Source organism: Phocoena phocoena, chromosome 3, assembly GCF_963924675.1.
Source record: "Phocoena phocoena chromosome 3, mPhoPho1.1, whole genome shotgun sequence".
NCBI lineage: Eukaryota > Metazoa > Chordata > Mammalia > Artiodactyla > Phocoenidae > Phocoena > Phocoena phocoena.
The window spans coordinates 127,226,430-127,241,554 of NC_089221.1; the positions used below are offsets into that span (position 1 = coordinate 127,226,430).

Below are 15,125 nucleotides of genomic sequence, written 5' to 3' on the forward strand. Positions count from 1 at the left end.
CTTAGAACTCATTTACTCCTCATGGCAACCCTATGAGGTAGAAATTATAATTATCTCTGTTTTATGGGTGAAGAAACTGAGGGACCAAGAAGTTATGTAACTTACCCAAGGTCACCTAGTTAATAAGAGGCAAAGTGGGAATTTGAACACAGGCAGCATGATTCCAGTATAGCTTTTTTTTTTTTTTTAATTTATTTTTGGCTGCGTTGGATCTTTGTTGCTGCACACCAGCTTTCTCTAGTTGTGGAGAGCAGGGGCTACTCTTCATTGCGGTGCGCGGACTCCTCATTGCAGTGGCTTCTCTTGTAGTGGAGCACGGGCTCTAGGCGCTCAGGCTTCAGTAGTTGTGGCTCACAGGCTCAGTAGTTGTGGCGCACGGGCTTAGTTGCTCTGCGGCATGTGGGATCTCCCCGGATCAGGGCTCGAACCCATGTCCCCTGCATTGGCAGATGAATTCTTAACCACTGCGCCACCAAGGAAGTCTCCAATTCTTCCATAAGAAAACACTATCCTTTTCCTTTCTGCACTTACTACTGTTTGTAACAATGTATTTGTATGACTATTTGTTTAGCTTGTGTCTCCCCCATTAGACTATAAGCTCTATTGGGGTAGAGACAGTTTTATCCCCAATAGTAGGTACTCAATAAATATTTGCTAAATAGCTGAATGTAAATTAGTCTCTCTCATCACATTCCATCAGTCACCTGGTCCTGTCCCTGTTTCTTCCTAGAGCAGCAGTTCCTAAGCCTAGGAGGTTCAGGTATGTGCTTATCCATGTCCTAAAACTGGATGCAAAACGTCATGTGTCTGTACACTTCAAATTTTTCTACAGCAAAGGTTAGGTTCGTGCTGTCTCCAGTTTCTCGATGGATCCATGAAGTTAAGAATAGCTGATTCAAATATTCCCCAGCCTAGGTCACCCTCTCCCTGCCAACCTCCCCTCCACAACTACAACACCCTCACGTCCAGTTTTGTTCTCCATAAATCCATCTTCCATGCTTTGGTCATAGCAATCTTTTAAAAACATAAACCCAGGTCACCCTCCTGCATAAAATCCGTCAGAGACTATCTATTATCCTTGGAGCAAAGGTGCAAACTGTGGCTGGGGGGAGGGGGTGCAGTAGGCCCTGCTAACTTCTCCATCCTTTTGTGTCCTCACTCGTTCCCTCAACCCTCCAACTCTACAGCCCAGCAGCACAGACTTGGATTTATATCTGGGTTTCCCAGCCTGTACCAGAGTGGTTTCTCCCGTCTATACTCATGCAGTGCCCTCTGCGTGGGATGCCATCCCTCTCCTCTGCACCTAGAAATTCCTACTCCATCTTTAAGCTTAAGCGTAGATATCTCCCTGGGGTCAGGGGCCCCTCCTTCTTTCTCCCACAGGCTGTATCTGTCCCGGACAATGCACGGAAGACATTGAACCATAGTTGCTTGGTTACCGACTGTCTCTCTCCTCCCTATGAGCTTTGAGGGCGGCTGCCATATCTTATTCATCTTTTTATCCCCCAATCCTAGCCTAGCGCTAGCCCAAGGTATGGTGCTCAGTATTTGTTCAGTGAATGAATGAACAATGACAAATAGTACTTGGTTTATGGGTTCTAAAACACCTGTGAAATGAATAAATGAGTGGGTAACTGCAAGTTCGGGTCTAGAGAGAGCTGGAGATTAGGATGTTCAGAGATGAGTAAAACCTGACCTCAGCTGTCAGACAGCTAAGTGGAAGACAAATCTCCAGGAACTAGTCCGAAGGATTTAAGAGGAAGTCATTCGAATCGTGGCCGGCCCAGGGGGCGTATCCGGGTCTGACCACGCCCTCCCAGCCAATGGGCGGTCTCGTTGTCCTCCCTGCCTCCGCCCCTTACACCCACCGGAGAGGGGCCGGCCACTCCTGGAGATAAGACTACATGTTCCGGCGTGCCGCGCGGCGGGTGAAGGAGGAGCCGGAAGTGGGGGGCGCGAGGTCTAAGGGTAAGAGGGAAGTGGCGGGCGGGGACTGAGGGGGGCGTGCAGGTAAGCCGACAAGCCGGGGGTTGCGGGCATGGCCGAGGCCAGGAAGCGGCGGGAGCTGCTTCCCCTGATCTACCAGCATCTGCTGCAGGCGGGCTTTGTGCGCGCGGCGCGGGAAGTGAAGGAGCAGAGCGGCCAGGTAAGCGTGCCCGGGCCGTGTGCGAGGGCCGCGTGCAAGATGTGAAGAGAGGAGGCCCGTGCCTCCTCCCTTGGCGGCCTGGAGGGCGCCCAAAGCCGGATACCCGCGGTGCTCCGGGACGCGGCCTGGGGTGCCGAAGGAGGCTCAGCCTCTGCTCCCCACCCCTGCGGCCCCCAGTTCTTATGGGCCTCAGTTTCCCTGTCTGTGCAGTGGGCGGGCTGGAACGTGAGATACGACGCTCAGGGCTTTATAATTCCCGCGCCCCTTACCTCCACCCCCTTCCTGGGAGCGGCAGTTTAAAGTTTCCGAAGTCTCGGGCCACGTGGCTCGGCGCGGCTCCCTGGGGCGAGAAGGTTGCTGCGAGTCTGAGAGGTGGATTGCGACCAGCTCTGGTGGGGCGAAAGAGCGCCAAGAGAGGGGGTCTGAAGCCCCTTAATTGAGCTGGAGCTCAAGCCCTTAGCAGCCCTTCTGTACTGAGTCGGACAGCTTTGGGATTCGAACTCGTGGTGCAGTCATTTCACTTCATCCGTTCTTTGAGCAGCTGTTAATCTGGCGGTCAGAGTGCTGATGACAGAATAGTGAGCACGGTCCCTCAATTCACTGTTTAGAGTTTACAGTCTGAATTTGGTAGGGGAGATAGACATAAATCAAAGAACCATAAAAGCACCTGTACACTTAACACTGCATTAAGTGCCGAGAACGAGAGGCATAGGGTGCTAAGACAAGAATGGCAGCTTGCCCTCGTCAGGGATATCCAGGGTTGCTTTCCTGAGGAAGTGGATGTTGCTTTGAGATCTGAGAGAAGGGAGGTGGATATTCCAAGCAGAGGTGCAAATTGTTGCATATGTACTGCCCCAGAAAATTGACTGAAGTATGGAGTACAAGGGTGATAGAGGTCCCTGGGGAGACAGAGGCAGGGAGTTGGCTTACTTTGGTTTTCATCTGAAGAGCAGTGGTAAGCCACGGGGAAGTTTTAAGCTGGTATGGTGGCTACTGACTTGGTTAATCAGTACCCCTTGGCTGTGGTGGAGGCTGTGGTCATGATGCTTGCTCTCAGGACCTCCTGGAGAAACTAAAGGATGATGGGCCTTATGACATTACCTGTGCTTTTTCCAGTTTTCTTTGGACCTCGGTAGCCCTTCTTACTCCAGTTAACATGACTTAACAGCTACAGGGGGTGAAGGAGAATACCCATCTGCTTTGGGGCATTTACCTAAGCAAAAGTATCCTGCCCTCATGGAGCACACGTTCCAGCAGGAGCCGAACGATGACTGATTTTTTTTTTTTTTTAAAGTTAATGATACAGTGTGTGGGGTGATGGTAGGTGCTAGCTATAAAAATAAGGCAGGTGTGGGGGAATAAAGAATGTCAGAGTTAAATTATCTATATAGGGTGGTCAGGAAACCCCAATGAGAAGGTGACATTCGGGCAAGGACCTGAAGGAAGTGAGGGAGTGAGCCGTAGAGTTGGCAGGAGAGAGCATTCCAGACAGAAGGAATTGCAAGCCCCTGTGCGGGCGGGGTGCCCTGACAGATTTGAGGGACAGTGAGGAGGCCAGTGTGCCAGGGGTAGAGGAGAGTGAAACTGACACTTTCAATTACTGTCAGTTACAGTCTCAATGTTACTGGCTCCTGTGCTGGGCACTGACTAGATGGTCTCGATCAGGCCTGACAGCAACATCTTAGGTGGGTACTGCTGTTATCCCCATGTTAGAAAGAAAGAACCAGAAGTTTGAAGAGGTGAAGAGAGTAGCCCATCCAGTTAACACAGGCGCTATGCCTGAGTCCAGGTGCACCCTCTTGACCACTCTGCCTAAGTCCCCGGCACTGCCCTTGCCCCACATTACTCACTCAGCCTCCTTGGGGCACTTGACACCCCAGGTTCTTGATATTTGCAGAGAGAATAGGCTTCTGATCTTGGCTCCAAAGGCCTCTGCTTCTACCAAAGGACTGGCACCATTTGGTTCCAGTCTCTTCCCAGCGGGTGAGCTGACAGCGCGGTGTCTGGGCTGTGGTTCGTACTGTCCTGGGGAGATTGACCAGCCTGGCTTTTGAAAGCCTTCTGAAAGGTCAGGGGTGGAAAAAGCCCTGTCTCGTGGCACCTAAGCCTGGAGAGTGCCAGGGAGGCTGGGGGCTGGATAAATGCTAGCCTGGAACATTCCAACTCTAATCTTCAAAGGTACTCCTCACCAACATGTTGTCTTAAAAGGTTTTAGCTGGAAATACTTGCCCTGCTTGTCTCTGGAAGGTTTGGGTGGTACTGGAAGGGTCAAGCAGACATACTTCCCAGAGCAGAAAGACCCCCTTCTCAACCACCTCTCTGTAGATCATGACGTTGTGAGAGTGGGGCCCAAGGAGGACCCTTACTGTGCTTGGGGGATTGATTGCTGCTTTCTCTTTACTTCTCTGCAGAAAAGTTTCCTGACTCAACCTGTAACCCTTCTGGACATCTATACACACTGGCAACAGTAAGTCTAATGGGACTGAGAGAGTACAGCAGGGACACTGCAAGCCCTCAGCTTGGGATCAGCTAGGATACTAATCTGGTCTAAGATCTGTCCCCATAGCCCACCGTAGATACTATTATCACCTCCAGGAAGCCAGGTCACAGATACGGGTGTCTGGTAATGGAGAGGACACTGAGCTGTGATCAGTGCCTCTTAAGGACAAAAGCTTCTCAGCAGCTTTTATTATTCATTCAATCAGTAAACATTTATTGAGTAACTACTGAATGCCAGGCTCTGTTCTAAGTACAAAGGTATTGTCATGAGTGAGACATACATGGTTCCTTTTTTCCTGGAGCTGACATTGGAGTCCAGGAAGGTAAGCACACCTCAGAAAAAACAAATGAGTGTAAAATTATAGTGGTAGTAAGGGTTATGCAAAGAGGTGCCCAGTGCCAAAACTACCTAAACAGGTTAGCCTAGCCTCATTTGGGGGTTTAGGGGAGGCTTCCCTGAAGTGACCTTTGATTTGAGAGCTGCAGGGAGTAGGGGAGTGAACGAGGCAATAGGTGTGGAGGGGCCAGTAGAGCGTACCTGGCAGAGGGAACTACTGGTCTGAGGCCTGTAGCTGCGGGCACAGTGCAGACGAGGCTGGACCATAGGCAGGGCCCACTCCACGCAAGGCCTGATCATCCATGGGGAGCAGTTGTGTCTTTGCCCCAAGAGCCGTGGGAGCCATGGAAGGGTGAAGCAGAGTGGTGAGATCACTGCAGCATGGCACAGCCAGTTGAGGCTGTGGATATCATTATCTAGGCAAGAGCTGATGGAGCTTGAGGCAGTAATAACATGGGAGGGAGACAGTAGATTCCAGGAATGTGAGAGGATGAGATGAGGGTCCGCGGATGGTTTGGAGAGGCAGTCTAGTCCACTCCCAGGTGTCTGACTTGTACACCTGAGTGGAAGGAACCCAATTTGGAGGGAAAGATTTCAACGACCTGTTGAATGTGAAATGCCTGTAAAACCTGGGAAACAAGGAGGGGAATAATCTAAGGACATATCAGCAGAGGAATGGTTTGAAAATGAAGGAGGGATAATCGTTCTCTCCATGAACTGGCCTGACCACAGCCAACTACGGGAGTGAAGGACCTGCAGTCATGTCCCATGAGGAATGATAGTGAATACTGAACCGTCTGGGATGGGAAAGAGATGTCAGAGGGGCAGGCAAGGGACCTCTGTATGCACATCTTTGAAGACAAAGGGAGTGGGGTGTTCTCTGGGGCCCGAGAGACTGAAGTGGGACCCATATGTACTTGCTTTAGGAAGACAGGTTTCAGCTTCTGAATAAAAGCGGTGGGTCATCAGAGCTCTCCAGAAATGAGGTAGGCTACAGTGGAGTTGTGAGTTCCTTGTCGTCAGAGGTGTGTAAACAAAGGCAGGCATGGTGTGGAAGGGATCCAAGCTTCCAGTAGAGAGCTAAGGTCTTTGAGAGCCCTATCAACCCTCAGTTCTTGGCTCTCCTCTGCTGCTGAGGTGAGCACAGGGCACACCCCCACTTCCTTTCCCACTTGCCTAGGTGTTTGTGTGTTTGCACAGCACTTCCTTCCCCAGAGAACTCCTTCAGTGAGCCGCAGCGCACACCCTTCCCCGCCACCAGCCCCTTCTGTGGGTGAGGAGTACTGACTGGGATGAGGACCTCACAGTCTAACCTAGTGGTTCAAACCCAGCAACTAGCCGTATGACCTTGGACAAACTTGGCCTCCCCAAGTGTGTCTCCATCCGTAAAATGAAGATAATAATGGTAAAGTGCTAAACCTAGCCATTGGAGGCATCCCCCTCCCACCCCCACTCACCTCCGTATTTATCGAGCACTTACTGTGAGCCAGAACTGTTCTTGATATAGCTGGGAACAAACTGGAGAAAAATCCCTGCCCTTGTGAAACTTACATTCTGTTGGGAGGAGAGAGGCAGAGTGAACTGATACATGTAGTAAATGAAACCTGTTTTTGCAGAAGATTCCCTGGGAACAAGGGACCCAAGCAGCACATCCCAAACTGGCAGAGCAGCATCCGTCCCATCTGGAGAACATGGGGCACAGACAGTGACTCCCTCGGGGCAGGAGGCTGGGGTCAGGGGAGATGATGCTCGAAAGTTCCAGCAACTCAGCCATCTGGGTGCTTATCCTCCCCAGTGCCTGAGACTTACTCTTTGACTCTGGGCAACTCACTTGCCCGTGAGACTCATGCTATGTGCTCAAGGTACTGAGGGAGCTGGAAAAGGTTCCTGCCTGCCCTCCTCTCCAGGGGCCTGGCTGTGCAGTGGGGGCTTCAAGCAGGAAGTAGATAAAATAACAGGAGAGAGGAACGTGCTCTGCAGAAAATGAAACAGGATGGCAGGGCAGAGAATGTCTTAGGGGAGGGGGGGTGATCAGGGAGGGCCTCTCTGAGGAGGCTGTATTCGAGTTGAGGCCTGAAGGACAATAGGGACCGACCTGGGCAGACTCTTCCAGGAAGAGGGCACTGCAGGTGCCACAAGTTCTGGAGGAGGGAGGAGCCTGGATGGTGCTGTGAAGTGTCTATAGTGCTGGCACTTAGCGCTCAGTGACTCTTAGCAGCTGTTATATAATATTGTCCACCCTTCCTGAATATTTGAAGACTCATAGACAATTGTAAAAATACGATGAAATGAGTGAAAATGCAGAACACAAAATTGTATCTAACACTGTGTTTCATCACTGTTTAAACTCTCTTCATGCACGTTTCCTTTGGGGGCAGGGAGGATGTGGGGAGGTCTTCCTTTTCAACTCTCCTGGGGTTGTCCTTGTCACCCGGTTGAACTAGCCAGTCACCCTTGTCCTGCAGAACCTCGGAGATTGGCCAGAAGCGGAAGGCAGAGGAAGATGCAGCCCTGCAGGCCAAGAAGACCCGCGTGTCAGACCCCATTACCAGCTCCGAGAGCTCAGAAGAGGAGGAGGAGGTGGCGCAGGAGGCAGAAGCAGGAAGCACCAAAGCCAGTAAGAGCGCTGTGTGCCGGGGGCTCAGCTCAGCGCCCTGCACCTTTCAGGAACAGGCTGTTGTATACTGGATTGTTCCAGGGGAGGGTCCACCTCCAGCTTCTCCTTCAGTGAGCCCTCAGAGGACCGGCCCTTTTAGAGGGAAGGTTGGAAGGGTCCCACATACCTATTTCAGTCTTGATTTGAGCCCTTCCTCTGGGCCAGACATCGTGTCCCAGGGGCTAGGAATCCAATGGTGAACAAAAACATGGATGGGCCCTTACAGTCTAATTTGGGGTACGTGGAGTCAGCCCCTCCAGTGGGGCCCAGGAGCTGCATTTTTACAAGCCCTCCAGGTGATTCTGGTAAAGATAGAAAGAAGCCCACATTTTCAGAAGAACTGCTAGAGAGATTTCAGAGAGGGCAGCTGGCGGGCACCTCTTCTGTGTGCTTACGGGCTGCTTCAGGAGTTGCCGATCTTCCTGTTATTTTGGAAGTGTGCAGGTTAGCACTGGCAGGCCGTCCCGGGCACTCAGGTTTCAGGGTGTCGGCAGGGGTGACCCGGGGAGGCCTTCACAGCCCCTTCTCCCCATGTTCTCAGGGCAGTTTGTACTTTAACCAACAGTGGTCATAGCTCCACAGAGGAATTATCGTTCTTCTTTGCATTATTGGTTTTTACTTACATAGAAGATAATTTCTTAATTTTTAAATATGTTTTCTGATTGTAAAAGAAATACAGGCTTTGTTATGGAGTATTCATTATAGAATATGTGAAAATTACTTTTCAGAAAGGTAGGGGAAAATTACCCATATTCTTGCCACATATAATTTGGCAAATTATTCTTCCACTTATTTTTCCTGAACATGTTTTTTCAAAGACTTGAGATCATACTGAATATGCATTTTATACCTTGCTTAATCTTTTAAAATTATAATGCAAAGCAAGTTCACTGTGAATTGTACAAAAGCATACAGAATAAAAGTGGGAGGTTTCCTGTTCGCCTCGCCGGCTCCCCTTCCACTCCCTAAATGTATCTCCTGGAGGGTAGCTTACAGTGCTCTCCTTTGTATCTGAAGTCATACAGATAGACATCCATACTTGCCTACGTCCATACCTACACACTATTTAAAACAAAAATTGTAAAATTTCCTACTGATGGGCTACTCGATATTAATAAATTTTTAAGCTCTAATAATGGAATTCTAATTATACTTTTTAAGAGTCCTCATTGAGAGAAACATGCTGAAATATCTGTGGGCCACATGGTATGATGTCTGATGTTTTCTTCAGAATAATACTCAGCAGGGAAGGGCGAACGGGGGGACAGTTGAAATAAGATTGGCCACAAGTTGATAACGGTTGGGGCAGGGTGGTTTTATACACTTTCTCTCTACGTAGGAACGGGCTTAACATTTTCCGTGATTAAAAATAGAGAGAGATGGAATTAAATGTCAGGAAAAGAATTAGATCATATCATTCATCTCAACAACATCCTGTTTATTTCACAGCATACATTAGAAATCTTTCCCTAATCTGAGCTCTAAGGAGACGATACCCCGGTGTAAAAGCGACAAGAATCTGGAAACCTCGACATCTAACAGGGTCCCAGTCTCATGGTTCAGCTACTTCTCCACTGAGAAACCGCTTAATTCGAGCAGCTTTCTCTGTGGACCTGGGGCTGCCTGACCTGCTCCTGTCTCGCTGAGTGACGTTAGGGCTGCAGTGTGGCAGGTAGCCTGTGGGAATGGCACCCCTGGAGTTGTGCGGGACCTCCGGGGTAGTATGCGGCAGGACTAGGAGCCAATCCCTTTTCCTCTGGGGGCTTCAGCATCTCGTGCCACCAGGGAATTGGGACCCCATCGGGGATGCAGACACATGGCTTTCATGTCGTCACTCTCCTCTCTTGCTCCTGGGGCATGTGGCTGATGTACCACCAAGCTCTTTCCCAGTCCAGGCTCAGCCTCAGATCTCATGCCAGCCCCAGGCAGCCATACCAGTTGAATTATTAGGTGAGCTGAGCCTTTTTGCCACTAACCCATGAGAACATGCTCATCTGGCTCACCCAACCAGTGTTTGTGTCTTGCAGTCCCGGCGCTAGCATCTACCAACTCCTCAGCCACGGGGATGGTTTTGCCTTCAAGTGTGAAAGAAAAAGCCAAGGTGAGTGAGACCACCTTCCAAGCTGTCGCCCGTGGGAGTTGAAGTGCCCTGTAGGACACAGTCCCCTGTGTCAGAGAAGGATAGGCTTGTGGGTAATTGCCCAACCCTTGGATTGGATTCAGATCTCAGCCTCAGTCGCAGTGTGATTGTGGTCTGTCCCTTCACCTCTGTCGGCCTCAGTTTTTTTTTTTTCTGTAAGATGGGGCTAATACCTACCGCCATGGGCCACTGGGCACATTACACACCTGGAAGAGACAGTTCCTTTCCTCCTCCAGCCCTGCATCCACCTGTTCACTCAGCAAATCGTTACCAATACAGTTATGTTCCAGGCACTGCACAAGGCAGTGGAGACACCAGAGCAGATAAGACACTGGTGGCTCTGAAAGCTTGAGAAGCATTTTATTTTGGGGTTTTTTTTTTTTTTTTGGTTATTTTTGGCCGTGCCGGGGGGCTTGTGGGCTCTTAGTCCCCCGACCAGGGGTGGAACCTGTGCCCCCTGCAGTGGAAGTGTGGAGTCCTAACCACAGGACCACCAGGGAACTCCCTCAAGAATCACTTTCTAGGCTGGAAACTACTTGGAAAGTAGAATATCCTTTTTTGGTCATCCAGAAAGCAGTGTCACAGGCACGTAAAGGATTATGTCCCTGATATTTCCTGTAGCATTAGCAAAAAATATGTAGAAAGAATTATGAGGCCATGGTGATGTCCACAACAAAATGCTCCTTACCACTGAGCAAAACTGCTGTGTCCCAAGAACTGTAATTCGGTTCTCTCCACACCTCTGTGAGGGGAGGTACCATTTTTAGCCCCACTTTGAAGATGAAGAAACTGAGGCTTAGGGAGGTAGTGTGCCCAGGCTCACAGGGCTAGGAAGTGGTGGAGCTGGGCTCAGATGTGGTCTGTGCTCTCATTTGCCAGGCCATACCCACTGTCTGTCACTCCTGTTCTGTGTAGGCAAAGACCAAGAAAGCCAGCAAGACGGTGAACTCCACGGCACACCCTGCCTCCGGGAAGGCAGTGGCCCACCTCCTCACCAGGAAGTCACCCCAGAAGGCGGCGGGGCCCTCGGCAAATACCATCCTGGTCTCAGAAACTGAGGAGGAGGGCGGTGTCTCAGCCCTCAGAACCACTGCCAAGCCTGGTGAGCGGCCCTGCCCTCTAGGACCAGGACCCCCGAGTGCGGGCTGAGGAAGCAGACCTGGGCGCTGCTTTGTCAGGCCCTGGGACCCTCTGGAATTCAGGAGGTTGTCTGTATGACAGCGAGGACCGCCACCTCAGGCCATTTTCCCCTCCCCTGGGTGAGGAAGAGTCAGCTGCAGGGACACCTCAGGCCTTGCGAGGGAGTGTGAGCAGCCGGGGTGGGCTTGGAGCCCTTTCTGGTTTATTGCTCTCAGGTGGGTGCAGGGCCTGCCGCAGAGGCTCAGAGGCTAAGCTGAGAGGCCTGGGCTTGCCTCCATCTCCCATGTAAAATAGGCATCTGCCCTGCCTGCTGCTGTGTGCTGGTGGAAGGAGATCATCTGAGCCATCGGCTTCTGGCACTCGTGTACTAGGACCTAACATCACAGGCCTTACCGGGGCCTGAGAGCCGCGCAGGAGCTGCGGCGGGAGCGCTCGCACCTGGCCCTGAGTAGTTGGCTTGGAGGGTGCCGGCAAGGGGCGGGCGGGTCTGGAAAGGCCCTCAGTCCCTCCTTGTTTATTCCTCAGGAATGGCGGCCGCCAGCCAGGCCGCCAGCTCCAGCGAAGACACCTCCGGCTCGAGCGATGAGACGGACGTGGAGGTAATTGCCGCCCATCCTCAGGAGCTGCCCTCTGCAAACCTCTAACCCTCCTGGAGGCCTGGCCGGGGCCTCACCTACCAGGGGCACCAGATCAGTTCAGCAAGGGTGTCAGGGTGACCGGGAGCTGGGAAGGCTGAGGCCTGCGGAGGTGGGGAGCCAGGCGCTGCTCACTGCACTCTGGGCAGGCGAAGGTGTGGGGCTGGGGGGAAGAGACGCCATCCTGCCTGTGAGGTGGGAGGAAGCCTTCCTGGGAGAGGCGGCACTGGACTGCGGCCTTGACGCACAGGAGGCTTCGGCTTGGCTTCACCGGGGAGGGAGGAAGGGGGAGGGGTATTCGAGCTGGAAGAACTGCACGAGCAAAGGCCCCGGGGCAGGAGCGTGGCTGTCCAGGGCATTGGGGTGTGGGTGAGGCTGCTGCGGAGGCTCTGGGCCTGCTGGTGAATGCCAGGCCTCAGCACTGGCCAGGGGTAGGCAGGTCTTTTAGTCAGTGGCCGTGTCTATTTTGTGAACCGTGACCTGGGAGGAGTCCCCGCAGGTTATTCCTTACTGTGCACCTTCCAAGCGCCAGGCCTTGGGGAAACAGTGGTAAGCAGGACGGGTGGGGTTCCTGCTGCCGTGGGGAAGTGGAGGGGTCCCTCAGAAATTTAACTGCCGTGGTGATGGTTACTATGAAAGGGAAATGTGGAGCGCTCTGAGGCGCAGTAACAGGAATGTGACGCAGACAGAGGGACAGCAGGGGCAGAGGCAGACACAAAATGAGTTTGGTGCTTTTAAGCAACGGTGATCTGCAATTTCATGAATGAGGCGGAAAGTGATACAAGGTGAGGTCAGAAGTAGGCGGGGGCCAGATCCATGCCTGACCAAGAGGACTGCTGAGAGGAATTTGGGTTTTACTCTGGAGGCTGTGAGAAGCCACTGCAGGGCTACAGGCCCAGCGGCAAGGTGGCCTGACTTACGGTTCGGAAAGATGGCTGCTTGTGGCCTGGATCGGAGGACAGTGCTGAATAGATGTAATGGCGTGGTTGAGGGCTGTTGGAGTAGTGCTGGCAGGAGACGCTGGTGCCTGGCGCCAGGACACCCGGGGAAAGGTGTTGCAGAGGGAGAAAAGTAGCATTCAGGGATGGATTGGCCTGGCCCCCACGGTGCTCCCTACCTTGCCTTCCTGCCTTAGCCAGTCACCCACGAAGGTAGAGACCTTGCTCCCAGCTACCCCGGGCCTAGCTGTGGGCTGCTCCCCACATTCTGTCCCACCGTTGGGCCCTCATTACAGCCAGCCGTAAGGACGCCCTGGGCTCCCATGCCCCAGGCCCTGCCGAGGGAACGAGCGACACTCCTGGCCCTGGGAAACCAGCAGCCAAACACATAGCTTCAGTGGGCCAGAGCCCAGAGAGGGAAGGAATGTGCCCCAGGAATCTCAGCAAGCCAGTGCCAAGACTGGGGTTCAGATCCTAGTGTCCTGGCCCTTGGGGTGGCCACCATGACAAGACACTGTAGCTGGAGGGACAACCATGAGCTGTCCTGGTTGAGAGTGGTTGCCCCTCTGCTGGGCCCTGTGTGCCAGGTGGGAGAGGAGCATCGTGGTTGAGAGCTCTGCCCCCAGAACTATATAGACATGGGTTCAAGTCACAGCTCTGCCCCTTAGTATTGGTGTTGAGTGGTTTAACCTCTCTGAGCCTTTTGCCCTTTACTGGAAAATAGGTGTAAAGACAGTACCTGTCTTAGGGAGTTGTTTGAGAACCAGATGACATTAGGAAAGAGCTTTACAAACTATGAAGCATCTTATACTCCTCAGGGGTGGAGAGGATTATCCTCTGATTCCATCGTCTTGTTCCAGGTGAAACCTGCAGTAAAACCACCACAGGTCAAAGCCTCAGCAGCTGCGGCCAAGGAGTCTCCAAGAAGGGTGGCCCCGACCCCAGGGAAGGCGGGATGTGTGACATCCCAAGTCAGAGGGGGTGCCATGACCCCAGCCAGCAGGGCCAAGAAGCCAGAAGAGGTCTCAGAGAGCAGCGAGGAGTCCGAGAGTGAGGAGGGGGCCCCTGCGGGGACACCCAGCCAGGTGAGGCCCAAGGGAGGCCTGCTCCTCAGGGTTCCCTGGTTCCCTGGCCCCGAGACTGGTGGAGAAACTGTGTAATGAGCACCTTCCCTGCCAGAGGAGACCCGCCTTGGAGTTTGGGGAGAGGGAGGCGGGGCTATGGGAGTTGAAGGGCAAGGGCACCTGGTTTTGCTCCACCCGCTTCTGGAAATGACCTTTCCTGTCCAAGCAGTGGCCTGGAGTGGCTGCTTCCCAAAGGGCAGGTGCTGCACCCCACCCAGTCAATAACCACTCCCTTCACCTCAGTTTCCCTGTCTAGTAAATGGGCTGCTGTCCTTGTCCCAGCTAGTCCTGCTGTGAAGGGACTTGAGAAGTTTTAATTACCTGGTCCTCTGGCTTCTCAGGCCAAATCATGGCTTGTTAGCAAACAGGAATCCTCTTCCATTCCATCTGCTGGGACCCCCTTCTCCTCGCTTGGGTAACCAGAGCTGCAGCTGGGCATGTCCTAAGGGAAAGCCAGAGAGGCTGGGAAGCTGTTGGAATCAGAGAACAGGGAGGAATAGGGGTGAGACAGGTGGTAAAAGGCCCCTGGGAGCCCTGAGCCTGCCCACCCTGGGGCAGGGCCATCATGGAGAACTGCTATAAGGAACTGGGACCCAGGGGATGAGGCAGTAGTGGTCAGGTGAAATGGGCAGGGGTTGTGAAGGCCCCGGGAATGAGGAGGTATGGCCATACTGGCTGGCCGGCCATACCGGCTGGAGCACCAGTCAAGGTGGGGAGTCCAGAGAGAAGCAGGGGGTCTTGCGAGCCTCACTAAAGCTTCGAGCCTTATTCTTAAGGTGTCACAAGGGGGTTTTCAGAAGGAGGGGAGCAAACTGCACTTTCTCTTTTACTAGGTGAAGGCCTCCCAGAAAACTGTCCAGGTCAGAGCTGCCTTGGGTCCTGCCAAGGGGACCCCTGGGAAAGGGGCCACCCCAGCACCCCCTGGGAAGGCAGGGAAGCCAGAGGAGGACTCGGAGAGCAGCAGCGAGGAGTCAGACAGCGAGGAGGAGACGCCAGCTGCCCAGACCCTGCTGCAGGTGAGGCCTGGGGAGGGAGAGTCCCACAGCCAGCGCCCCATCCCAGGAGGCCTTCAGAGGGCTTGTTCTCTCGCTCCGCACGCACCCCAGCCATGCTCAGAGCCCTGCACCTTCTCACCATGTGGTGTGGTGTCTGCGGTGTCCTTAACCCTGTCTGCTCTCCTGTGTTTCCTCACGCCCACCGTCTAGGCTCCCTCCCCTGATACTGTTTCTCTCGCTCCAGGCAAAGCCCTCAGGGAAGCTCCCCCAGGTCAGAGCCACCGCAGCAGCACCTGCCCAGGTGCTTTCCCCTGGGAAAGGGGCCCCTCCAGCACCCCGTGGCAAGGCAGGGCCTGCAGCCATCCAGGCCCAGACCAGGGGGCAGGAGGAGGACTCAGACAGCAGCAGCGAGGAGTCAGACAGCGAGGGGGAGGCGTCCACAGCCGTGCCCCACACCACGAGCCTGGCTCAGGTGAGGCTGGAAGGATGCCCGGCCCGGCCCTGTGTGTCGCCTG

The 15,125-nt window shown here is 53.2% G+C and overlaps 1 protein-coding gene across 2 annotated transcripts in view; it reads left to right on the top strand.

Annotated features, from left to right (window-relative positions):
- Positions 1 to 2,038: 2,038 nt before the first annotated feature.
- TCOF1 (treacle ribosome biogenesis factor 1) overlaps positions 2,039 to 15,125 on the top strand; it is a 38,017-nt gene continuing 24,930 nt past the window's right edge. For both annotated transcript variants that reach the window (XM_065873587.1, XM_065873588.1), the window contains exons 1-9: positions 2,039 to 2,146; positions 4,558 to 4,613; positions 7,448 to 7,599; positions 9,666 to 9,739; positions 10,694 to 10,880; positions 11,444 to 11,517; positions 13,352 to 13,576; positions 14,449 to 14,631; positions 14,855 to 15,082. In XM_065873587.1, the coding sequence (XP_065729659.1) occupies positions 2,039 to 2,146; positions 4,558 to 4,613; positions 7,448 to 7,599; positions 9,666 to 9,739; positions 10,694 to 10,880; positions 11,444 to 11,517; positions 13,352 to 13,576; positions 14,449 to 14,631; positions 14,855 to 15,082 (1,287 nt within the window). The remainder of the gene's footprint in view (positions 2,147 to 4,557; positions 4,614 to 7,447; positions 7,600 to 9,665; positions 9,740 to 10,693; positions 10,881 to 11,443; positions 11,518 to 13,351; positions 13,577 to 14,448; positions 14,632 to 14,854; positions 15,083 to 15,125) is intronic.